Below are 27,385 nucleotides of genomic sequence, written 5' to 3'. Positions count from 1 at the left end.
AGAATACATTTCACTGTAGTTTTTTTGCTGTCCGGTCAGGTTCTACATGTACTTATACATACAACTTGGTTTCAAAATGCTGTTGTGAAAAAATGCGTGGCAAGTGATCCGTGGGAAAAACACCAAGGTGGTCCCTCCCTACATTGAAAAAGGTTGGGAACCACTGGCCTAATAGAATTAATTCCAACAATATTCTCACTGTTTAATTAGGTTGCTACATAAAACTGCTGTAGTTTGAAACAATCATTATACCAGTTAGACGTAAAACTGACAAAATTAAGCTTGAAGTAAAATCATGCTTTCTGTTTTACTGCTGTTTGAAAACTGATGCAGACCTAACCTAATACTATTGCCTTTAATTTTAAGTCAAAGTTCAATCACACAAATACAGCATAATCACTGTATCCATCTGTGGCAGAGCAAAGCTCTGCCCTTTTTAAATTGGCAGGGATGGGGTTAATTTCCCCTACCTGCCTGGGTTTATTATGTTCAGGTGGCTGGGGTTGATTAGTTGATTAGGTTAATTAACGATCAATCAGCGCCCAGCCACCTGACATAAAAGGAGGCCTCTGCTTCTCATTTGGGAGTAGGGAGCTGAGGAAGCGGGTTGGGGTTGGGGGTTTTTGAATTTTGATAAATCCAGTGAAAACTTTATTTTTGTGAGTTTTGTTTTTGCTTTATTTGTGTTTGAGTATCTGTTATTTTGCCCTTGTGCACTTTATTTTTGTGTTTATTTATAATAAAATTGTTACTTTTTTGAACTGCAGACTGTCTCTGGGCCTCTATCCACTCATCAGCCTGCCACACCATCAAATACAGGCGTATTACAGTACTTATAAAAATGCTTACCATTGAGCAGCGCCAATTTGGAGAGCAAAGTCTATTATTCAGCTGCAAACCTTTATCATCTGACATGTCTTCAATTAGTCTTTGCTTCACATGGTATTTTTCAACACATTGGATTTTTTTGCAGTCTCTTTACTATTGTAGCATTATCTTAAGTGATGTACACATTGAGACAGACAATAACATCAGCTTCCCTTTCAAGTATGAAATGTAACCATTACTGAATGGGTGTTTACTTCCTAAAGACCTGAATCCTGAACATTGTATACCAAAGCCTTGTGCCCCGTGTAAAACCAGCAGCTCAAGTTGCACCTTCCCAGGGACCCAGCATCATAAGTTGACTGACTTTGTGCTCTTCCCCCAAGCTGCATAGCTCCAGCTGGAGCTTATTTGTCTCGTTTTTGTTCCTTTTCGCAGTAGCTCTGTCAAAGTGCCTTTTCGAGTAAGAGATCGGGTATGTCTGGTTTTTGTTCTTATAATATACTATATATATATATATATATATATATATATATATATATATATATATATATATATATATATATATATATGTTGCTGTTTAAATGACTCTTTTTTGAAACAGGGACTTTTTTTCTCATTGTTTTACTTCTGTTTTACAGATATTACATGCATGCCTGTCTGTAACGTGATGCTAAAGTCACTGAACAGGTACTGACCAGGTGTTAAAGTCACTGAACGTGGAGTCGGACGGCATGTCCCCCGCAGTAAAGCTCTCCCTTTCGGCAGAGCTCATACCGCTAATCAAGAGGGTCACTGCAACCTTGCAGGTGCCCTGGCCTACAACGGGGGAAACAAGGCAATACATTTTTGATGATGAGCCTACTGCCTACCGCTTACCTCCTCTCCCATATCCCCCCAGTTCACCCGGATTTTCTATTCCAACGGTTGAGGTTTCCATTGCTGCGTTGGTCTGGGCACCAAATTTGGCACAGTTATCCAAGGACGCTGCCTGCCCTAATAAGCAGTGTCAGTTTCTGAGGTAATCCTCAAAAGGGCTTATTCAGCCAGAGCATTCGTTGCATCACTGGAGACCTATAACAGCATCCTGGTAGCCTACCAGTCGCATGTGCTGCAGTCCCTCTCCACAAATCACAAGCCCTTACTAAACAGCTGGATGAGCTGCGCCTGGTGAACAAAAACCTGCTTTGTGTATACAAACTAAACGGACAGGCTGTAGGCAGCTTTCCCAGGCACGGGTGCCTGATGGGGACCAAGCACTGCTGTTGGACGTCCCAGTCACTCCAGGGCAAATGTTTGATCCCGCGGAGGACGAAATGATGCAGCATCATCGGGTGAGGGAATCCACTTAGAAGCTGCATCGTCTGCTTTCCAAGTGACTACCTGTGGCACGTAAACCAGCAGCAAGCTGGCGCCCTAGGACCCAGCAGCCCCAGCCTTCTTGACTATTGGCGTCAGTGCACCAGAGACATCTTGGTGATTATTACTGTTCAGAATGACACAGTCCCCCTCCCTTTAATGCTACAACATTAGTCACAGACCCACAAGACATCGCTACGGTGTCTAAGGAGGTGACAGCTCTGCTGTAAAAAGCCCTAAATGTAAATAGTGTGTGTGTGCCTTGGCAAGGAGGGGGTTAAAATCCATAATACATGTGAGAAAGTGGCTGAAGCCTTATTTGAATGATTAATGGTAAATTGGCTTTAGCCACAGGGTATATAAAGAAGTAAAAATCCTTGGTTTGGGAGAAGGTGTTTGGGTAGTGTATTAGGTGAGTGTTTGTAGTGGTATTGTGTGGTAACTTGGTCAGTGAATCAAATACCCAGAATTGTTTTGTTTAACCTTTTATTTTGGCCATTGTGCTTGTTTATTTGGTTTCCGACTTGTTTGTGTTTATAAACGTGCACAACAGCGCTTGAAACTGCAGCTTCCATGCCTCTGAGTCTCATTCCTGATGCTATACTGTTACAGATCCCCTTGAGTTGGAGTAAGGGTTCTACTTCAGGTACTTCATAGTGCCAAAGCGGGATGGTGGCCTCAGACTGATACCCAACCTCAGACAGGTCAACCTGTATCTGAGCCATAGGCTGTTCAAGATGTTGACAGTGCAGCAACTGTTGCAGTCAGTCAGGCCAGGCGACTGGTTCACCACGGTGGACCTCAAGGACACCTATTTCCACATCCCCATAAAACTAGCGCACAGAAAGTACCTGCAGTTGGCCTTTTAGGGGCAATTTTTAAAAGGAACTTTGTTCCTTGCTGGATGCTAAACATGGTGTTAAATGCACTAATGAAGCCTCCATTTGAACCGTAGTAGGCTTTCTTGCTTACTATCACCTCCGCAAAGTAGGTGAAAGCCTGCTTATTTATTTTACAGAGGCCAGGACAAAGGTCACACCGTACCAGTCTTGCTTTCTTGCTGAAAACTGTCGTGGCTTTCAATGTTAACCAATCTGTGGGATTAGAGGCTTTCCATCCACCTCCTTTCCAGTCTGAATGGGAGCGGCAGCTCCATACGCTGTGCCCAGTTTGTTCCCTGGCGTGTTAGGTTGACAGGACAAAAAGTTAGAGGCAGTCTGAACAGTGTTTTGTCTGGTGAGGGACAAAGTCCCGTGGTCAAGCCCTGTCTAAGCAGTGGCTGTCCAAGTGGATCGTAGACACAGTCAAGACTGCCTATGGGCTGGCCAACCACCTCCAGAAAAGCTTGTGGCCCATTCAACCAGGGGCCTTGCAACTTTGTGGGCTTTATTATCAGGATGCATCTGTCAAGGACATATGTAATGTGATGGTGTGGGCTACTCCTGATACCTTTACTAGGTTTTAAAGGCTAAATGTCATTGATCCTCAAAACCCTGGTTTTGGAACTGTTCTTCACAACACGGGTATAGAGGTGAAATTATCCCTCAATATTTTCACCGTAGCTACTTGTTCCTGGGGTTCTGTATGGTAACCCACAAGGCAGCCTCTCGGCTTGTAGCATTCCAATCGTTCTGCAATGTAGCCCTTGCGATGGTTTTGGTACACTCACCCGTATGGTAATGGTTACATTTCGTACTTGAAAGGCAACGTTAGGTTAGTAATAACCCTGGTTCCCTGAAATAGAAATGTAACCATTGATGTAAACATTTCTGTTTCAGGGAACCTGGGTTATGATAGTAACCTAACATTCTTAATGCTTGTGAGGGGCTTTGCTTTGCTTTTGCAATACGGAAAGAGGCTAAATAAGTTTTTTTTTTTTTTTTAAATCAGCAAATAGAGCAAAAACTTTCCTTTTACTTTACCACCCCAACGAATACTAAGCAAATGGCACGCAGTCAAAGTAGCAATATTTTTTTAATGATGTTGCTGATAGGTTTCCTATAATATGACACAATGTATTTGTGGTTAAATCCATTGCATAAGGGGAGTGGGGGATTGTAAACAGATTCAATATAAACAGAACAAATATAAAAAATTGAGACCCACCTCAGGATCGTTTACACAATCTACACCTCTTCTGTGGGAGACCGGTATTACTGCTTCTTCATGGGACTGTCACTGTCAATAGGGATTCAAATGCGTTCTAAACTGTACGTTTAGCCATTTTTTATTCATGATACGATAAGGTTTAAATGTTGATTTAGGATCACACAAAAAAGCAGCTTAAAAGAGTATTTATATTGCAGGAATGAGTAGTTAAATTGATCCTGGAGCTTTGCCGCTTGAACACGTTTACATTGTAAAAAGTGTGTCCGCCTGTGGGTTTTTCCTATGATTAACATATCTCCAAATTATTTTTCTCTTTTTATGGTGCAGCAATATTTAATCCATTTGCTCCCATAAAATGTCAGAAACCACAATTTGACACAGTGGAGCAGCTTGATGCCAATATGAGATTGAAGCGCCAGGTGTGATTAAATAAGATCCCACATTTCATTCAAACTTTAATTTTCCCATCACATTCCAGCAGCTGCTCCCAACACACAGAAAGTGTATTACTTTTATAACATATACATACAGTAATGGGAAAATGCAGTCTAACTGTAATTCTGTCCTGGCCCACTGTGAATTGGTTTAGGGCATGTGTGCTTCAAGTTGTTTAGCAGCTGAGGGGACAGTGTTACAAATCTGTTTTATTTCTCTCAGTGGGGAAGGGGGAGTGAGACTGGTAATGGTGTTATCATTATGAAGACAACCTGAATTTAAAATGCCCTAACACTGTTCAGATATGTGAGATGGTGGGGAGAAATTGTGTCACGAGGATTTGGAAATGGTACTAATAAAATTTGAACTTTAAATATCACTCTGTTTTAAATATGTTTTGTGAATTATTTTACTATTTTTCCAATGTTTGATTATTTTTTTTCATATCTGTCTTTCTTTATACTGTAAAATCTACATTATTGTGTTTTTTTATGTTTGTCTTTTGTGTACAATGGTGTCACAATTTAAGTTCCAGCATCACAACCTCTGCATTAGACTAGTAGAACTTTAGTAAAAAAAAACTCTCACCTCAGACACTTCTTATATGTGCCTAGATATTGCATGTGACAATGTTGCTGGGTGATTCATCCATAACTTCAAACAATGTTACTTCAAACAAAGTAAGGGATCGATTTCATCTGCCTATATCCGACCGGAATATTACAGCTGGATTTTATTGGAGCATTTTCAAGCACTGGTTAATGAAATGCAAGATGATTCCCCAACGCTGGAAAATGCTCCAATAAAGTGCAGCGGAAGCCTTTACCGGAGGGGTGTAGGTTGATCAAGCCTGCCCATTCAGACAAGTAGACAATTGCTTTGGCCACTTCCTAAACTGAGTCTGGTGCTCTATCCTAGCATATTTAGGTTATTTCGTTTAGGCTAGCTGTGGCAAAGTGGTTTGCAGTGTAGAGGTGATGCAGTGCTCATTAATAACAGACACAGACAGTTCAGAGTGAAAAACATCTTTTATTTGGCTGGGTTGCGTGCTTGCAACTTAAATAATAATAACTGGCTGTACACACCAATGTGTCTCAAAATAATAATACACTAAACAAGACAAACAAACACAACACAGTCACAAGTCCAGAGTGAGTGATCTTAGTGAAAATGATGATATACAGTGGAACTGCCACTGGGTATCACGTTGCATAATCTGCCACTACTAACATATGCGTATACCCGGAATCAGAAAACGGCAATGGGCCTACAATGTCCATTGCAGTGCGTTCAAAGGGAGTGGAAATTATTGGCAGTGGGACCAAAGGGGCGGGGCGCACTCGACTCGGCGCTACTCGCTGGCAGTCTAGGCATGTGGCTACATATTTTGACACATCCTTATGAATAGCTCTCTAGTTTTATCAGCTCATCCCAAAAGGGATGTCATGCGCCAGCCTCGTGACCTCAGGCTGATGAGACAGGCTGTCCTGTGCCCGTGGCAGGGTTTGCTCTATATAATAATTGCCCCTTGATAATGAAGTGTGGATATAGTAGCACCCCAGTGCCTTCAACACCCTTACCTTCAATAGACCAGACCTGTCGCCAAGCATGCAGCAGTGTGGGGTCGTTGTGTTAGTCCCACACTAGGTCTGCGCTTTGGTCCCACATGTCCAGCATATTAAGAGGGGCTGGAGTAACATCTGCCCTGGATGGCCCAGCAACCTCACCCTCTCGGTCACACTGTGTATCATCTCCCTTCGATTTGGCGCTTGATACCAGCCGAACTTTCTCCCACCTGACCCCAGCCTCATCTCATTGATGCATCTTCCCATTTTTTGATATTTCTCTCTTTGTTTTTCTAGGACAAAAAAGGGAAGAAAACAAGTCAGCTTGTAAGGGGAAAATCTCACCAATCGTTTCCCCTTATTTGTCAGCCATGTTTACATGTACAGTGGGGACTGTCTTTTTAATTAATTGTTTATATTCTGGCCAGGCCCAGAATTACTGGGTGTGGTAGCCTTTCCAACATCCCCCACTGTGACGCTGCATCGGTCCTACCGATATATATGATTTTAGTGTGGGCCATGTCTCCATAGATACAGGAGATTGCCACCGGCCTTGTGGCTGCCACGACAGCCCGCCCAAGACAGCTGTCCAAATTAAGGTCTGTGCACACCCTGAGTCCATTAATGCATGAGTACTCACTTTACTGACAACCAATACAGGGCCCCTCCCGACCATTTCCCCATCTCTTACCCGCTTCCGATGCCAGATAACATGCTGCCACATTTTACTTTATTGCTAAGGAGCACAACCGGGCGATATGTCCTGTATGGTGGCACCTGGAACAGATAGGAGGGGCAGAAGGCATGGCCTTCGACTACACCACTGAGTAAATGGAAAAAATGCACATTGATGCACATTTACAAAATACCCTTTTTTACTTTCAGAAATTAAAAGGAAATAATTGTTACTTGATGCTGTATGTACGTCACAGACAATTTTACCATATTCATTCTGAAAACCTGTTAATTCGTTGTCTCGTCCAGTCACACATCTGCATGTAATTGTACTTGAAAATGAAACAGAAATCTTGTAAATTAAACATTGTACCTGTTCTTTAGGTAAGCTCTCAAAATGACTTTCAGCTTCTCGTAGCATTGATATTGAAACACATTAAAATGAGAGTGAAACCCTGTAGAAATTTGCTTTAAACATAGTAGATTGTCTGAAGTTGCACAAAGGTACTTTTTTGTCGTCTTGCTTTTCAACAAAGCAGAACCAAGCTTCCTTAGCTGTAGGTCACAGTAGTACATGTTGCTCATTTATCCTTTAATGTCACTGGTCATAAATTATAGCAGCAGTATGTATCTATAGGGAAGCTGTTTTGAAGATACAAAGGGCACAGAAAGTATGAATACTGTTTGACATAAAGGTAAAAGTACATTAGTTGTACATAACAACAAATACGGTATTTGGCAAAATAATAGAAAAGGTACTTTTCTATTAGCTACTCTGTATTGTTAAATCATCTGCAAGATAGACTCTGTGACCAATTATCCATGAAGGACATTGAAAATGTGACTATATTGTTGATAAAACCAAGCACTTGTAAAGAATGGAGATGGAGCCACACTGGAAACAAACCATTCAGGTAAAATATGTGCAGTAAGAATGAAATCTGTGCTAGACTAATATTTGGTGGAATTGCACTTCATCCATAGTTGAAAAATTCAATTATGATGCTACAGCTCATTCCAATCAAGGTGGTATGTGTTTGCCCTGTTACCCTGTTATACAATGCATCTGAGGGAAATTGAGATGCAGTGAGGTCAAGTGACTAGTGTAATGTAGAACAGTGACTCATCGTCAGTCAACTTGAAGCTGAAGTTGTAAATTAGTTGAATAGTAGGGGAGTGACGTAAGTAATGGTATAAATGAGTATCCATATCAAGTATCATTTTTTCCCCCTCAAGTATAAGTAGTACAGAAGTACATAATCACATATTTTAGGACACTTCTAGTGGTAAAAATGCCCATCATGACTTAAAAGCCAGACAATAGTCCCATTCATTTTTTTTATATATTGTGAGACTATAGACTCAAGCACAATCTGTTTTTTTTGTGTGAAATTGACAAGATGGACTATTTGGCGAAACAAGTGAACACTTTTCAAAGAAGAAAGGTGTTTCTGTTCTCCCAAGTGACTGCATTAGAGTAAACAGAGGGGGAAGCATGTAATCAGAATTACAATGGCTCAGTGAAAAGACATTTGAGTATACCAACATACAATAAATGAAGTGATGTGAATAAACATAAAACATCTGGAGCAACATTTAACATTGCTCTACATTTTCTCTTTTATTGCAGAAACTGAAGATATTTTTCCAGCAAAAACATGAAATCATGCCCTTACTCTTTTGCTGTAACCATAGAGTCGGCTAAAACTCTTTTTCTTTACTAGGTATTGTAAGTAACCTTTAAAACTGGACATTTAAACAGCAGCAGTAATTGCTACTCTGATTTACCACCAAGATAAGGTATTTTAGCTAGATATGTTTTAGTTTGAGACAAAGTGATATAGTGATTTACTTTCAAGTAACATAGGGAACATTGTGTGACATGAAATGTGGCTAAATATATTTAAAATTGTAATATTTCGGGTTTTACATCAATGTTTTAGTATTTGTATTGACAGAATACTTGTTTTTCTTTTCTTTAATATATTTTATATTGAACTCACAGTGTGGAAGCTGCAAACTGAAACAATGTAAATGTGATAACTGTCTCCCTTGCTGCCAAAGGACAGGTTTGCTGAGGCGTAAAAAAAAAAAAAAAAAGGTGTTAATTGGTAGTTTGGTACTATAGTAAGACATTAATTGTGACAGGGTGACACGCCTGGACCGGCTATGTTAACAACAAGATAGGATAATTCAAAAGATCTAATTACCAGTTGGTTTAAAAGGTTTTTTGTAGTTGCTATCTGCTAAGGTCAACTGGCATATTTCTGGTGGGGACAGGGTTAAATATTCTCCATGGTTTTTGTTTTTGTGTTTTCCTTTTTAATCCAATAACTAGCAGCTCCTTTTACATTTGATTTAGCTTTTACTGTCAAATACAGTGAAAAGGCCACTTTTTATATAGTGATTTGTACAAAAAAGTAATCTTTGGCTTGCTGGTGTAGTTTATAGATTTTCCATTGCCTGCCTGACATGGTCTGGTATAACAAACGACTGTGCAATGCTAAAGCGAAATGCGATTTAGTTCGATGTCGAAGACGAAGTACAATATTGTTGTCCTCGCTAGATTTTGACTTTGAGACTCCTGTAAATTGTGCAGCCTGCAAGTAAAGCAATATATCTTTCTTTCATTTTGCTTGTAGTTCCATCCTCTCCAGCTGGCTCCCACAAACACTGCATGTAAAATCAAATGCAGTCTAATTGAGTGTATGGGTCAGAGGTGTCAGCTGATGTATGAATTCTAGTTATTCTCTTATTGACGTTGGATGTCGGGGGTAATGAAATAATTTATCAGGGTAAAATTATGGTACCACCACGTGATGTAACTTAAATTTCATGAAAGATGAGAGAGTAAATGCATCGTGTACGTGGTACTATAATGTCAATTACAGTACAATGCCCATGAATTTGAGTTTTAAAAAGTTTAACTTGGCCTTGGTAAGGACAGTTACCATAACTTTTTAAAATGTACTTATCAATTCGCAATACAGATTTAGGGGAGGAGTTTTTAAGAAGATGCCAATGATAACGTTTTTAGTCGCCAATTTCAATCACAAGCTAGAATAAAACCTAAGTGCTCTGATTGGAAGTTGCCACTTGTTACCCACTGAGGAACTTCTGTCAAGACATCAATGACCAGAATGTATCATATTCTTAGAAACAAGAGGACCATATACTGACTGGCACCTACTGCACAACCTGCTACAGCAACAATAACCTTTACACCAATGTCAGTAACATACATCCCTACCATGGCTGTTAATTCATAATAGAGCAAAAAATATTGAAATAGAGCAAAATATTATAATTATAACTTCATGACCATGACACACAACAACAGTATGTACAGAGTAGTATAGAATAAGAATTAGCAATAATCACAGTTTGACACGCGATTCTCCAGCTATATTTGTTTAGTGCTAAATGAACCACTTCAGGTGTTTGTGTATTTTTTTTCTTACTTTTTAAATTTGGAATCACCAATTGTATTTTACCCCATTTTCTCCAAAATTTGAAATTCCCAATTTGTAAGCCTTGCTTACAGATGAAGATGAACACATGCATCCTCTGAAAAGTGTGCCGTCAGTCTTCTGCCATGCAGCTACCTCAGAGCTACAGTGTTGGAGGACCACGCAGCTCTGGGCTGCTTGCAGGCAGGCCTGCAGGCGCCTGGCCAGTCTACAGGGGTCGCTGGTGTGTGATGAGCCTAGGACACACTGGCCGACCTAAGCCCTCCCCCCTCCGGGCAGAGCTCAGCCAATTGTGCGCCACCCCCTGGGAACTCCCGTCCATGGTTGGCTGTGGAATAGCACAGACTCGAACCGGCGACGTCCAGGCTATAGGGCGCATCCTGCACTCCATGGAATAGATAGATAAATACAACCAGACACAGTAAACGTAAACTCCTTGTCTAGACTGAGGCTTCCTGTCAGGAGGCGAGTGGTAGGTGGAAGGAGTAATTGTCCAAACAGGGAAATGCATTTTTTTAAAATATTATTTTGCTCCCTCTACCGGCATTGGTATGAGGGGTGCACACACACAGGGTTGCAGTCCCAAAAATAAACAGTTCATACAATACACAAGTGTCCAATGTTTATAATGCAGCTGTGCTCCAAGTGCACGGTCGAGTGGTAGAGATGTGAAGGAGAAAGTGATCCAGGGATTTATGCAGACTCTGCGGCTTCAACTTCCAGTCTCGAAACAAACAGCACTTCGGCTGCATTAACGTTCACATAAGAGGCCATACTCACGTAGCTGTGTCCCCATGGTACTGTCAAACTCCTCACTGTGATCAGTACAGGGCATGCTCTATCCAATCACCGCCCGTCCTACAGCTCATCACAATAGAGTTGTTCTGCAGTTGTGTGTATATATATATATAAATCCCTGTTGTGCCAACAGTATTTGCCAGCAAAGTATGTTAACTCAATATGAAACAAGAAAACAGTCAGCAGTGAAATGAAAACTAATCTCTGCAAATGGTAGCACTACTGATAATAAGCCACAAACGTAACCCTTCTGATGTACATAAATGTACCTGTAATGTGTAAACCATTTGGTATTTGTAAAGGGTTTCTGAAAAGATTCCATAGAAGATATTTGCCATGAATTTATTAAATAACTACTTTTGCATTGTAGTTATTCTTAATGGTAAGTGTAGAGTAGGTGGCTTTCTGGTTGACATTTGTTAAAAAAAGATAATTGTGTTTTGAAGAGCTGTCCTAAAATATGACCCCTGTGTGACTGATTACTATATTGCTCCATAATATAGACTTATTTGCATTAAATTAAACAAGCTGTCTTTCACTAACAAACCCATGTATGTGCACTGGCTTGCGTTTTTATGATAAGATTGGTGTTGTAAATGTCTTGTGGGATGAATTTGGGAATGGAAATATTGATAATGGATAAGTGAACATATATAACATTGATATATGGTAATAATTTGGTCAATCTGGGATGTTTTTAGGCCTGTAAAGCTTGACAGTAAGCACTGCAAAGTTATAACTAGTTTATGAATAAATAAAATGGAAACCTATTGTAAACGAGCTGCAAGTGTGTATACATGTTCAGATTCAGATCAACGTGACCAGAATTCAGTCTCAGGAAAAGGATGCATGGCCTTGTTATTTATCAGTTCTGTACAGTTGTTTTTTAATATTTCAACCTGTAATCTCTCATACCATTCAGATAAGCCATATTTGTTTCCAAGTACACACTCAATCACACACACTCACAGGAAGCAATAGAAGTAACACTTTTCTAACTCTCACCATCAAGAACACCCACCCAAACTAATTAATTTCAGTGTCAGTGATGCACACAGCCTACTTACAGCATCAGTGTGGAAGACCGCATAGCAAACTGAGGAGCTGATAAAGCAACAATAAATACATTTTCATTTCTATTGTTGAATAACATTAGTTCATTTTTATTGTTGAATAACATTGGTTGTTTATATCAAATAACATGACTACCCCCTTTGCACTATGGGTTAAAACATCTTTTGTTGCCTTAAACATAGTTAAAAAAAAACAACAACTTTGCCAACGATTTTATCTAAAGAATAAATGATTGTACTGTAGAGGCATGCAGGTGTTAACTGGCTCACTGGTGTGAGTCTTATTTGAGGATTTGCTCAATAGAACAGTTAGTCAGTTTAATACCAATACTTTATTAGACTTAAAGAACAGCTTGATGACCAATTTCAGAGGCAGTGCAGCAGTTTTCTCTTCTTCCTGTGGTCTAACAAAATAAGCCTTTTATAACTAAACTGTAGTTAAAATAGAAAAACAACACCACATCTTGCAACACAGAGATGACCATGGATATCAATTGATTACTGTGTTTGACCATAGTTTCACAGTAGGGGTGTTGTTGATTATAGGGCTCTATTATGGGCCTCTATTAAGTTATCCTATAATTGAATATCATTCTCCCCGATAAGGATATAGTGGAGGCACATATGAACATATGTCAGGCAGAAGCACCCTTTTGTGAATGCATGTTGGCTGTTTCCTATGATGGATTGATTCCATTGTTTTACATGTTATGGTGGTGAGACTGATGGGCCTGTAGTTTACTGGTTCCACCTTGTCTCCCTTTTTAAATACGGATACTACTTTGCAATGCGCCAGTCAGCCGGGACATCCCCTGTCTTCATTGATTTGTGAAAAATCGACTTGGCGATGACCTTGCTTGTTGCTTTCAGCACTCTTGGGTATGTGCCATCAGGACCAGGCTTTTTTTCTTTTGAGAGCTGCCAATACTCTTAGTACTTTTGTTTGATTTAACCCTAAGTGCGTCTATGATTGTATGAGGACTCTTGACCTCTTCCTTGACTGTTCTTTTGCTGTTGTGGCATTAGAAGGACTGTTTTGGGGCTGTGTATAATGACCAAATCAGTGTTGAGTTCAGTATCTCTTTTTATGTGAATATTATGATGTTTTCTGTTTTGTTTTTTACCTGTGCAAACACTTACTTGTATTGTTTTGTTTTGCTGTGCTGTTGTCATTTTTGTGTGCTCTGCAGAGCTCCCCATTCTTCCCGATGCTTTATTTAATGGATTGATTAAACTATTCTGGCAACTGTTTGTTTAGTTTGGCCTGAAGAGGTCTTGCATTACCAACATGATGTCTCTGAACTTTGTCCGTCCATATGTATTTCTAAATTCCACTTTTTTGCATACTGTGGATGTAGATAGTTAAGTTAATTTAATAAAAAATTATTTATGCTAAAAGCAATAGCAATCAATTGTTCTTAGGCTAAAAAGGACTATACACTTAGTTTTGTTATTTAAGCTCTACAGGCCAGGTTATCCAGGATTCCTGAGAGGGGTAACTGTGGTACAGGGGTTAAGGTTGTAATTACCTGCTGCAGATGGCTTTGTGTGGCATGTGGGTGGTGAAGTCAGGAAGGAAGCAGTAATCAAAACAAGGTATTGTGGGTCAAAACGGAAACTCAACTGCGCGCAGCGCGTTTATTAAATAATAAACAAAATAAAGAGACTTATATAAAACACTAAACAAAAAGGGCACAAGGGACAAACAAACAAACAGTAACAAGTAGTATGCTGGTTGTGAAACCTGCACACGTAGCAATTGTTTACTTTCTCATCAAACTCACGTCTCTCCTCTGACACTCCCCGCCGAGAGTGGGTCTTTTATGTTCGTGGCTGGAGCCTTAATTACATATTAATAAATGATCTATTAAGGCTACAGTCACATTCCCATGTGAGTTCTCGGGAAGGTGTTTTAACCCCATCCCCACTGATTACACATTATAAGACCAGCTTTTCGCCGGTCTCAAACAGTAAATAATAAAAGTCAGACATGTAGTACATCAATATAAAATAAAGGAGAGACACTCTTGCTGCTGCTGGGATGAGACCCGTGTATTGTTGTAATGATGAATGCGGGTTCCTTTTCTAACAATGCTACTCGGCAACTGCGAACTGGGACAGTTGCTTGTCTGGACTGGAGTTACAACATTACACAATGACGGTGCTCGACCGCCCGCACATAAACACAAACGTTTAGCCGCATACAAATACAATTATAATAATAACAAATGAACACATACATAAATAATAAGAACACAAGGGGTGGGCACCCTGTCACATCACCATACCGTAAAGTTTACTGAAATTTTACCCATTCATACTTCACAAAATGACAGTGGTAAATGGTAATTCTTTACAGTACTATTGAAAGCTTATATAAACTGTTATAATGTACAGTAGTAAAACAAACACCAATGAATTACATTTTGGTGCAAACTTCAGCATGATTGCGGGTCTGTTCTGCTTTAAAATCACAAAATCATTTGTCTCATTAATGTCTGGTTTTGTGAAATTTTACCTGAGTTATGCTTACAATAGAAAATATGCAATTTTGTAAATTACTTTTTTCTTTTTGTTTTATACAAGCAAGACTTAAAATTGTACAAATGCTAATCTTTTATTACATTTGAATATTTGTCCTATTTTTTTTCCTATGATAGAAGCCAGGCTTTTACATCATTATTGATGATCCATGCAGTTTGGCATAGGACTGTTGCAGATATGATTTATTGCGTGGTTTTAAGATTGATAGCTTTGCAAGTCTAATTTAGAACTGAGTGATTGCCATTGCCAGGGTGCTGAAGTTCAGCTAGTGAAACCACAGGATTCTGATTGGATTTGACTGGTTTACTTTGCTAAATAAATCTGCAAAAATGGATGTCATCTCAATAATTAAAAAAACAAAACAAACTTGCACAGCAGGGTCAGGGAAAGAAAGATAAATGGCTGCTCCAATATGTGTGAGGGAGGCAGCACCTGTGTTGGAAACTGGAAGAAAGTGGGCGAAGCTGTGGAAGATGCAATGGCTGCCCTTTGTATTAGTGATATCATGGGGCAAGTATAGCATGGAAGCCTTGGTCTCAGTTCAACTCCTCATACATGACACAAAGCAGCCCCAGCTCAACGGAGGAAGCTGGTAGTCAGCGAGGTGCAAAAGCAGGAGTGTGGAACAATGCAAGATCGGCTGGTGAGATCTATGGTCGGTGGAACAGAGCAAGATCAGTTCATCAGGTCAACATATGATGTTCTCCCATCGCCACAGAACCTTAATCTTTTGGTAGTAGAGGTGTCCATGGTGTCCTTCGTGTTCATAGCCAGCTACATTACAACACATTTTGACAGGATGTAAGGTGGGTCTTAGCCGAGGACAGTTTACTTGGTGTCATGACCAGGTGCTGCAATTTTTGGCCTTAGCATTGGAAGACAAGCGCAACATGACCAACAGGTTGCCAGCAATTCCAGCAATATATGACACACGAAGAACAACATTCCTCCATCCAGGGGAGCAACCACCAAAAAAAAGTATTAAAACCATGCTGTCCATGTTGTCATGTTGATGTGCTTGGGAGGCCGCGCTGTGGTTGATCCCTGGAGCCAGCATTGCAGCCATTGTGTGTGCTGATGCGCCAGGAAGGCAAAATAGGCTGATCCCTGGAGCCAGCATTACACTTCAGCCATCAACACCAGGCTGAAGGATATCTACATCATCAGATAGAAAGAAATGCAGATGGATCACATTGGTTTACAGTAAATGAAGTTGCCTTAGTTGGTGCTTATCTTGGCGAGAGCCGAGTCCAATATCAGCATGAAGTTTTAACACCTACTCTCATGTCATGGAAATAATTTTTCAATCCATGTTTCTAAATGCTAAAATGAAATGAAGGACATCCTTATTTTAATGTTTAGTCTTTCCAACATGTATTATTCCTGCTAGAATCAGGAGTTAATAAACAGCTAACACCCTGCATTGCTGTATGTAAAGGGAGTGCCCTCTGATCTGTTGTTGTGCTTGACACATTGTATATGTATTACTTTAATACCCAAGCAATGGAAACCTACCACCAATCACAGCAGGACAGTGGTTGTAAAGCATCCTTTTTTATTAATTCAATAACCTGTGCTAGTGAGGCACCAGAATATGACATGTGTGAAGGTCAATGGTTCCCAGCATTGAAACAGCTAGAGACCTAGTCATTTATAAATATTTTATATATATGATGATTGTATTTTAAATATCCGTTTTCAGTTCTACCTAAAATACGTAAAAGAAAAAGACAATGAGAATAGGGAACTAGTTGCACCAGTGCACCTTGCATGATTTTTAGAGCCCAAGAACGGTTATTTTTTAAAGTAAATGTAATAAAAATGGTGAGTTATCACCTTGCTTTTGATGTAATCATTTGAGAATAGTTTTTTGTGTGTCCTTTTATACAGTGCTCTCTCATTATTTCATAATCGGCAATTCACAAATTTGGTTAATTTCATGGTTAGACCATGTAGACAGTAAATTGTAATTGTACTATATTAATAAAAGGGCCCTTCACAATGAACTCTTTTCAGTATTTCAGATCTCACATTACCATCTGTTTAAAGCCAATAATGAGAGCAGCCCATACTTCCAGTAAAACAGGCAAGAACTGTTTATTATTGGTCTTTTATGCCGAATTTTTTTCTTTGTTGATTTGCAATCTGCAACTACATCAATAAGCAAAGTCTATAAAGCGAATTTGAATTGATCTCAATTGCATCTGAATATTCACCTTAAAGAGCTGTGCTGGTCTAAACAAAAGGAACAGACACTTGAACAAAAGGAGCTGAATGGTGTCACCGCCTCTTGGTTTGTACAGGCAGCTTTGAAGACAAGTTGGAGGATCTCCCACTGGGGATGAAAGCCCCTGCAAAGAGAATATAGTGAAGGCATTCGTACGAGTGTAGATCTGGAGCGCCCCTTATTCAGTTGTCATGAAACTAAGCGTAAGTTATTGATTATCAGATTCTGGGGATATATGAGGGTGTCTGCCTGTCTGTCTCTATGTCACACTTCATTCGTGCATACATCTGGAGAACCACTTACCCAACTGGTATGAAATTTGATATTAACATTAATTAGTTTAAGCTACTGAAACTGAGATTCTCGGATATAACAGGTGTCTGTCTGTCTATACACATGTCACTGTTACATTTTTGGAAGTATCTGCAGAATCATATTCAGACTTATAATCACCTTATGCCAGGCTGGCTCGTTTTTTTTTTTCAGAAATTAAGGCCTGGAGTTAAAGTGGCAGGATTGTGGGCCCTTCCTCCTGGGATACAGCCTGCAGTGAGATAGGCAGAGAATTGGGTCAAGTATAAGGAATTCAATGTTCAAGTTCATCCACATTTCACAAATGCAAACTTGACAAAATGTTAAACTGCAAACTTAGTCGACAGGGGAAAACTAATGATCATTAAATATTTATTTCAGACTTATTTACGAAAAGTGAAAACCGCTATTAAAGTAGATAAGATAGTAGTAATTAACTTTTTTGTAGGAAATTATTTTCAAGTTAAATATCTTGAAGGACTGTGTCGCTCTTCATTCTCTTTTATACATAATAATCTCTGTTACTTTAGATAAGACTGAAGTAGGTGCAAGGTCCAATCCAAAACCAACAGATGTGAAGATTCCAAACTCAGACTCCTCTCCCCTCTTACTTTCTACCCAAAGGCAAATGCTGACCTTCTTAAGAGATATTGTGTCCTCAGGCTACATATAGCTCTAAGCACAATGTTATCCACATTATGAGTTCCAAGCCTAAGTATACTGTATTTTATACAGTATACAGGCTACTTAAAACTAAATCTACTTTTTAAGAGTCATAAACTCAGTAGAGCTAATGTTATAATTCAAAATGCGTACTTGCCTTTTATAAACAGGTTGACACAGATTCAATTTTAGCCAGACAATTGCAAACTTGGAACACAGCTTTTTGTTTATGACAGACCATCCACAAAAAAGACTTGGTTGTTTCTTGGTGTATCAACAAACAAATATTAGAAATGTCTTAAAAAACAGATATAGATTTGACAGATAGCCATTTCAAGGGAGTTCCTGTGTCTTCATATTTTCCATACTAAATGGTCTGTCATCCCACGCTATAATTTCCAAGAGAATACAAAAAGTATTTCTGGAAGTCTGTTCAATTTCTTTGTTTGCATCCAAACTTGAATTGCCCTGTGTTGTCATGACAATGACTGAATATATGAGGGTCTGGAATCAACTTCCCAGTAATGTTGTTGAAGCTGACACCCTGGAATCCTTCAAGAAGCTGCTTGGTGAGATTCTGGGATCTCTTCTCATTTGTAAACTTTCTTATGTTCTTATGTACTGTCTGTATGATCATGTCATTTTAAACAATGTCAGTAGAACTTGACCTTGTAAATTGCTATTGGTAAACTGATGACCAGCAAGAGTTGGGAATTGGAGCACATATTTCCTCGGCAGGTATTTAAAAAGGTACACAGAAATTAGGTATAACTTTAGAACTTTTTAAAACACTTTTTTTTTTCCTTGAACAAGGTTAACCAGCTCTTCAGCTAGCATTAAGACCAACGTGATATATTGGGAGAGTTTCCATGTGTGTTCTAATTTTACTCGAGACATTGTGCTTGAGCCAAATGAAAAAAATGTCCCTATACATTTTGGGTTTATTTTCAGCCACAAACTTGATCCTCTTGAGCTGTTCTCCCAAATGTACACGTGCGTCACCACATCACATGTAAATAACCACACATGGAAACTCCCCCAGTGAAAACCAGCACACTACCACCTCTGATCAGGACAAACCAGTTTTGGGCAATGCTACAATTTCCATCAGGGCTTTCCAGAAACTAAACAAAGACAATGCAATAATTTCAGGAGTAATTTAACCACTGATAAGTTTAAATTGATTCATACTGCTCTTGATCAGCAAAAGGCACGCAGAAACTGAGTGTAATTCCAAATCAATTTTCCATAACATCTCATACAGAGAATGGAATTACATTAAAGAATTATGGAATTACATTGAGGCTGAATAAACTGCTTCAAGATTACAACCTCTTAGTCTCCTGACCTTTAAACATTGGTGGTAGCCACAAGGAAATTGGTCTGATTTTCTTATAAAGTCTGGTTTGTGGTCATTTATGCTCCATTAGGAAGATTTACTGTAATTCTGTTTTTGTTGCGAAAAAGCTCAGTAATATAACATTTTCAGTTTCTGTGTGACTCATTGATAGAAAATCAAAGAAAAGCAGGGTATTTTATGACATTTTAATTTTAGGTTGAAGGGAGTTTTTAAAAAGAATTGCCCATAGACAAACACTGTGGTTTGTCTGCTTTTTTGTGGTGAATAGCAAAAGAGATTATGTCAATGAAAAGATAAGTAGTGCGTACAAGTGGGTGGATATGTTAATCCATGAAACAACTTAGTGTCAGTCCATTTAGATTTCTCATCAAGTTCAGAGTGATGGGTTTGTCGCTTGGTAATCTAGAGTTTGTCATTTTAAAAACAGGACTGATTCAACTTCCAGTTATTAACCATAACAGTGTAAGTGTTTAATAGGAACATTTTACTCTTTACTGTAAATTATGTTTCTTTCACAATACTAATCACAACATTTTTCTTTTAATCCCCTAAAGGCCACATTTCCCCTTGTGACGCGATATGGGGAATAAACGTTTGTATTTCACACAAAGTTTTAAATATATGTAAAAAAACATTTATCCAATTGAAATTTGGTTTATACATGATAGTTTATACGTCACATGGGAGTTATATTATTTCTGACCTATTAAAATGTCAAGTTATAACCTGTCAAGTTTACAATTTAAATTAATGGTTGTTTATATGTATATATGTAGATTAACTCAGACTTAGTTGAAGACAACTTAGTATATGACAGCATGTAAAAGCTGTGATAGAATAGACAAGCAAATACTTTTGTTATATATATTTGCCAAATTCTCATTTGCTGCTGCAGTTTTGTAAGCACAAATATGAGTATAACACAATGCAAATACAGTGATTTGAAAAACAGGCAGATATCAGTTGGCAGACATTATTATGTTTCATGATGAACAGGAAAACTGTGTTTTACCTTTAAAAAAAATGTATTTGGCAACTTCAGAGCTGTTGTATACTATCCAACCATTATAACTTGTACTTTGTCCAAGAATTATGAAAGTTGAGCCAGGTAAAGTGAAAAGACTGAAGGGGTTATTTGGTACGTGTGTTTCAAATGCTTCCTACAAGAAGCAACTGCTCCTGTATCTCTTGTGATTCCAGTAACACCCACCATGAAATAATACAGATAGGCAACATTGCTTCATATAATGCTGATATAAAATGAAATCCTATTACTATAAAATGTTAGCAGTGCACTCAGCAACCAAATATGTGTAGACTCTTCATGAAAGTCTTCAGAAATAATAAAAACCTGCATGTTGATGAGAAAACCTTAATATTAAACAGAAAAAAGGGAGACCCTTCATATACAATTGAAAGCATGCATGTGCTTGTTATATATGATATACACAATGTTTATGCATGTGCATGTTATATACGCTTGTGGCAAAGTGGTTTGCAGTACTCAGGAATTATTTGAAACAACACAGTTCATAGTTAAACAGCTCTTTATTTGGATGGGTTGCTTGTTTTGCAACCAGAAATAATAATACCTGGCTCTACACAACAATGTGTATCGCACAGGTAAACCACAGGGTTCAGTCCCAAAATAATAATAGACACTAAACAAGGCACACAAGCACAACGCAGTCACAAGTCCAGAGTGAGTGCTCTTAGTGAAAGTGGTGATTTACAGGTTTATACGTGCATGATGGTGAAGTGTAGTCCTGGTTTAATTGTTGTGTGTTTAGCTACAGCTGACAGATATTGGCCTTCTATAAACGACAAATGTAACAGTTTAATAGAGAAACAAAACAACACACAAAACTCAGTTTCTTTATAACACAGTACTCCTTCAGTGGTCCTTTTGTAACCATAGCAAAGGAACAGATTGCTTTGCCACATCCTCTGATATACCCTCAGTCATACCCCTTTCAGTAGCTAGTTCAATCACGTATCCTCCAATCCATAACTGACACATCACCTACCGCATTAAGGCTGACTTCTGGTATTGTGACTCTGCCTCCTTTCTTGATGGTCGACTTCCAACTGACCCTGGAATGAACTGCCAAGCCATCCAGTCCAGGGCACACTGTTCCTGTTATACCGTGCCCTCGCAGGTCAGGAGAGAGATTGTTGAATCGGATTAATTCGCTCTCTGTCACAACTCTATACACAATGTTTATGCATGTGTTTGTTATATACAATATACAGAAGGTTTATGGCTCCAAATAGGGCACCAGGGCATAAATAATGTTTTATTGTGGCTTTGGGGGGGGGGGGGGAGCATCCTTGGAGTGTGGTTCTTTTATGAACAAGAATTTGAAACAAACACAGTGAATAGCACTGCATTCAAGATTTTTTGTAATTAAAATTGTTTTAATTAAAAGTGTTTCTATCAGCTCATGATCTTCTGTTTGCCTGCTGTTGAGGAATGGATCCTGGCTCATTAAGCCTTTTTCTCTCAGCATTTTGAGCCAGGGAGGAGGCATCTGAATGGAACTAAGTCTTTAACAAGTTTGATCAATAACCTCTGATTAAATCAAATGCTTTGAAATGAAAGGGAGGTTGACGTGATCAAGGTTGTATTTTATTTTCACAAGCTGTGTATGTCATTATTCCACTTTGGGGATGTATTCCATTGTAGGGGATTTAGTAGAGGCACTTGGAAGCACTTTATGACCCACATAAATAGATGTAGAACCAGTCTTTCAGTTGTGATGAATTTGGTAAGGATATTTATTTCCAAAAGTTCTTGATTTGGATTTAAATATGTGTGACCAACTTATTTATGATTGTTCAGGAAGTTATTCAACATAATAGGAATGAGGCTTATGGTAGATCTGTGCCATTTGTATGTTACGGTTAAATTTGTTATATGTGTTTTCAATGCCATCACCTCCGTGTTTGCTGACCAATTGTAATAAAATGCTATTGAACGTACTCCCCACGCATTTCGCACCAAATGAAAAAGGTGTTTTACATAGATACATATATTTTAGTTTTCTTTTCTGTTAGAAAAACACAATTGTCTCCTTTATGCATTGCTTATCTTTTCTCCTCTTCTGTCAGAATTAAGGAAGGAGCTAGAAAAACATTAATGATACCCTTTGTACCTCATTAACCATGACTCTCAATGCCCTGTCAAATTAGCAGTCACACATTTACATCAAGAAAATTTATGTAGACTTGGGATTGTACTTTTTTCTTTTTTTTTTAAGCATGTATAGTTTATGTTACAGAGGTTTCTCATAACAAACAGGTGTACACATATTGGGAAAGTTCCTCTATATATCCCAAGATTCTGATACTGTCAAATATAATAAAAATGTTGTAACCAAGTGTAATCAGAGTTAAATAAGTGGCTTTCTAGATTATATAAGTGTAAGATATCTGTCCGGGAATTCAAATTACATTCATTTTACAAACCGTAGAACACCCAAGTTAAGACTGGGAAATATGCAATCTGTCTTGTAACACAACAAACAGAAAAATGGTGCCAATGACTGGACGGCCATCTACCACCCACAATATCTCATAGTATGTCTAGGCACATGCGACCACTGCCACTGTAAAATGTAAGAATTCTTATTTTGTATTAGCTATTAGTCAAGGATGAATGCATTATGGGAAGTAGGGAGACATACCTGCCACAAACAATGGTGAGGTCAGGAAGCTGTGACAAAGAAACAAATCTCTCTGCAAGATCTCCATTATAAGAAGGAACTGCCTTTTAATTGGAATCAACAAGGGAAAAAAAGAGATATAAATCCAAAACCACTCTCTCAAAGAAGAAATGGCTGTCAACCTTGGTGTAATGGATTACTCTTGATCGGGGTCAATAAAACTTTAGGTGCCTAAACTTGACTAAACATAATTCTCCCCTCTCTGTTCCCCAGCTTATTTCTGATTTTTACTGATGATAATTTTTTTGTCCTATTATTTATTTTCAATTCATTGTTTATAGTTATGTATTTTATATTTTTGGTTGAGTAAAATCTCCATTAGTAAAGCTCTGAAACAGAAAAGGCAAATCACAATGTGTGTTTTTATCACAATAATATGATGGTTGTTAAGTAGTTTTAAGTAATTTTGCAATATGAACCGAAATGGTATATGTTTGTTTATTTTTAAAGCTTTTGCTAAGGAACAACTATGGGAATCAAAAAGTGTACACATTCAGATGTGTGGATTGTATTTTGTCAGTTGTCTTCATACATTCAATAAGTTTCTGCGTCATTAACAGAAAACAATTCGCTGGGAGGCCTGAAAGAATTGCAATAGACACTGCCAGTGGGTGTGGGGCAGTTCTTGCTTAGAAAATGTTTTTAAAAAATATGCCACTCATTTTAGGTGACTGCTTTATTTAAAGTAGAGGTACTGTATGTGATACTGGTCCTTAATTTTCTCATTTTACTTGCCTTGTTTGTGCAACTGCAGAAAATACTGTTGGTGATTAGATTTCATGCAATGGAGAATTCATGCATAGTCTGTGAGATTTGAAGCAGAAGATAAAATGTGAATATAAATTGATAGAAACTGAATTAATGGTTCCACTACACTTTTTAAATGTCATTTATTTATTAGGGGTGTGTCTGTAAATTGTTATAATGTACGGTATATCTTATTGTCGTCGAGGTGTGTACTATGAAACATGACCAAAAGCAATACATAGCAACTTGTAGTCCATTAAATGGTTCTTGAAGGATAGATAAATATGATTTATAGTTAGTATGAATACATGCCATTACTATTTTAAGTTTTTTCTTTGATCAAAATCCAAGTTCATTTAAAATTACTACACATAATACAAATACGATCACATGTATTCTGACATGTATCGCATTATATTATGCCACTGATGTGCCCATATTATTTCTAGGTATTTCATTGGAAGGTTCTGTATGTCCTTTTATTTGTTCTGTAGTATAGTGATTGTTCTGTAGTGTCCACGGCACCTTAGTGATTTATTTTATTTATTTATTTAGTGTCAAAAGTAATATCCTATTTTTATTGTATAATACTGGTAAATTACATTTACAGACATTCTTTGACATTCTACCCATCCCCCAGTCCAGTCTGGCAAAGCTAATGTTATTATGTAAAATGTATACATTGTCAGTAAACTGATTCTCAAACTGGAACTGCAAGTGTTGTAAGTCTAATTAGCCCTTTCAAGACACTACTTTCATACAGTAGTCCAATAACATATTATAAACCAATGCTAATAACAAAAACAGAATCAGATTTTACATGTATTTTAAGGTCAAATAAGAAATCAAGTAGGCACAAGCTTTGTAGACAGTAGTTTTGTGTTTTCTGTTTATCCTATTGGGAAATCAGTATATATCTTTTATTTTTTTCTTAAACTACTACAGGCTCACCTCCTGTAATGTGTTGATCCTACTTGACCATTTCCTGCTTGACCATTGAAACAAGTGAAACTCAAAATAGGTTGCTATAAATGCAAGAATACAAAACTAGAACCCTAAAGATGCTGTGGAAGACAGTAGAGCAGTAGAGTAACATGACTAACAGGAGCTAGCTGTCTTGTGGTGTTCCAGTCGAGACAGCCCCAAACGACCTTCCTTCTGAAATTCCAGTACAGGATGAACAACAATAAGTGTTGAATCAGTCAAAATAATTCACTGTTTCGAGTGCTGCTGCAAGAAACTGTGGATTATTTTCTCACTGATTCAACACTTTGAGTATCTCAGATACCATTAACAATACAGACTTCCACTTCCACTTTGCTAAAACTATATAGCAATTACATTTAATCAACTCTGTACCCAAAGCCACTTGCAATGGTTTTATTTCTTTTGAAGCATCTCTTTGTACTGCTTCATCCTCCTCCAGCTATTTTAAAAGTTTAGGCTTTTATACAGGTTGTGCTGAATGTCCTGTTCACTTATTAGAATGTTTGATTTTTCTTGGACCTTTTTTTGATTTGTGTTGTAAATACTTTGCAGTTGCTTGCAGGAGTCAGGCTATAGTGCATTGTTATTTTAAATGGTTTGTTTTAATCATTTTCATTGCAGTTAGGAGAGCAGAGTTATAACATTTTAAAAAGCTAAGCCTTTGGCATTTAAAGATGAGAGCAGAAGAAACCAGTCTAACTTTTCATTTTGCACAATTACTATTTCTAGATGCTGGGAGCAAAATACGTGGTGGTAGTTTATATAATACAATCATTATTGTTATTATTAATATTATTGTCCTTATATTTCATTGTGTCATTTCTCTAGTACTTCAGAGGCCCTCTACTGAAATTAGATTTTACATTTAAAATAAATATTTATGACTTTTCTTGAAAAAGAACTTTTGAATTTCGACCTTGTAAGACAACATTCAGGACGGACATCCAGGGTATATATATATATATATATATATATATATATATATATATATATATATATATATATATATATATTTTAATTTATTGATGTGTTTATATTATTAAGTAAAAAACTTGCACAGGCAAAACCTGCTTTATTTGAAGATGTGAACTCCATGGATCTGAGGTTAAATAAACCTGTATCGACACTGTGCATTACGCCCTGCCCTCCAATTCAGTCGCACTAAAACAAGCTTTCAGGTATCCAAATTAGGCTACATCAGTCCTGCGCGGCAGTCCAATTAGCACTTACTCTGCATCACTCTAAACAACGCAAGCAGTGTGAAGGCAATGGAAATTCCAAAAAAAAAAACTCAAACCATCTTAATTTATAGCCCTTAGGGATGATATGTAATAACATGACAGACCGTTTGAGAGCCAGCATTGATGATGCAGGATGTGATGCTATTCTTATCTGTTATTTAACTGTTATTAAGGCATGTGGCTTGACTTCCTTATGAAGGGTAATTATGGATACACGATTATCCTTGGAGCCATGGTAGCTTGCTTACCGAACACTCCACCTCTACCCTCTTTCATGCTCCCTGTTTAAAAGAACCAGCAGCTGAGTCCCAGGCTTTCACATGGCTCCTTTGCCTCAATTAGTTCAGGCTCTAACTGAGAGGGGACTGTACACTCTGTTACAAGGAGTAATAGTTTCATGGGAGTATTTGAGGTAAAAAGCCATTAAAACATGTCCACTGTTACATTTTCTTTTGAAATGGGATTCAGTAAGATTTACAGGTGTCCCCATAATTTTGCCAGTGTTTATGTCCACATCTATGTAACATTTAAGTTTTCTTTGGTTATCGTATGCTAAGGCCACACTCTGCTTCCTCTTCACAGCCTCACCGGAGAGTTCACAGTAGTGTCCCCATTCCAGAGGCAGGGAACCACCTGACTGTCTCTCCCAGGAGACCACAAGGAAGTGACCTCTTCAAGGACAACATCTGTTTAAGACAGAAGAAAAAGGAACAAAAATGAAGTCTGAAGAGATGTTTCCAAAAACTGGAAGCTCCCCTTTGTTTACTAGTATACTGTACTTTAAACTATAAGTAGCACTTTATATATATATATATATATATATATATATATATATATATATATATATATATATATATATATATATATATATATATATATATTATTATATCTATATAGTCTTAGCACTGGTCAACAAGCATACATGTTTCTAACAGAGCTCACTTAAGCATACTAACAGTATGTCAGATGTTGTTACAGTAAATCACTTGTTGCCTGCATTACATCAGGAATATTTGCCTTTTTTTATACTTTTTACTTTCTGGTTGTGAAACCTGCTGGCTGTCTACATTTGAACCTAGTGATTATAAAATGCTTAGTCTACAGCGTTTTTTGAAACCCATGAGTGTTGGGAAAGTTCACTGTGATTCCAGCCGTGTTAAAAGTGCACCTGTTTCACCCCTGTAGTAAAGAAGGCAGCACAGCACCTCAAACTCCCTCAGTGGTCATGCTAATAGAGTGAATTTGCAGTGTGGCTTTTGCAGGCTGAGGT

The 27,385-nt window shown here is 38.1% G+C and overlaps 1 protein-coding gene across 3 annotated transcripts in view; it reads left to right on the top strand.

The window, feature by feature from the left end:
- The window catches only part of samd12 (sterile alpha motif domain containing 12), a 116,796-nt gene extending 89,883 nt beyond the window's left edge, over window positions 1–26,913 (top strand). For all 3 annotated transcript variants that reach the window (XM_041245654.1, XM_041245655.1, XM_041245653.1), the window contains one exon: window positions 26,698–26,913. Coding sequence is in view for 1 of the 3 variants with exons in the window: in XM_041245655.1 (XP_041101589.1) it covers window positions 26,698–26,720 (23 nt within the window). In the remaining 2 variants the exon portion in view is untranslated. The remainder of the gene's footprint in view (window positions 1–26,697) is intronic.
- The last annotated feature ends 472 nt before the right edge of the window (window positions 26,914–27,385 follow it).

Source organism: Polyodon spathula, chromosome 3 (assembly GCF_017654505.1).
Source record: "Polyodon spathula isolate WHYD16114869_AA chromosome 3, ASM1765450v1, whole genome shotgun sequence".
Lineage (NCBI taxonomy): Eukaryota > Metazoa > Chordata > Actinopteri > Acipenseriformes > Polyodontidae > Polyodon > Polyodon spathula.
This window is presented reverse-complemented; position numbering and strand designations above follow the sequence as displayed.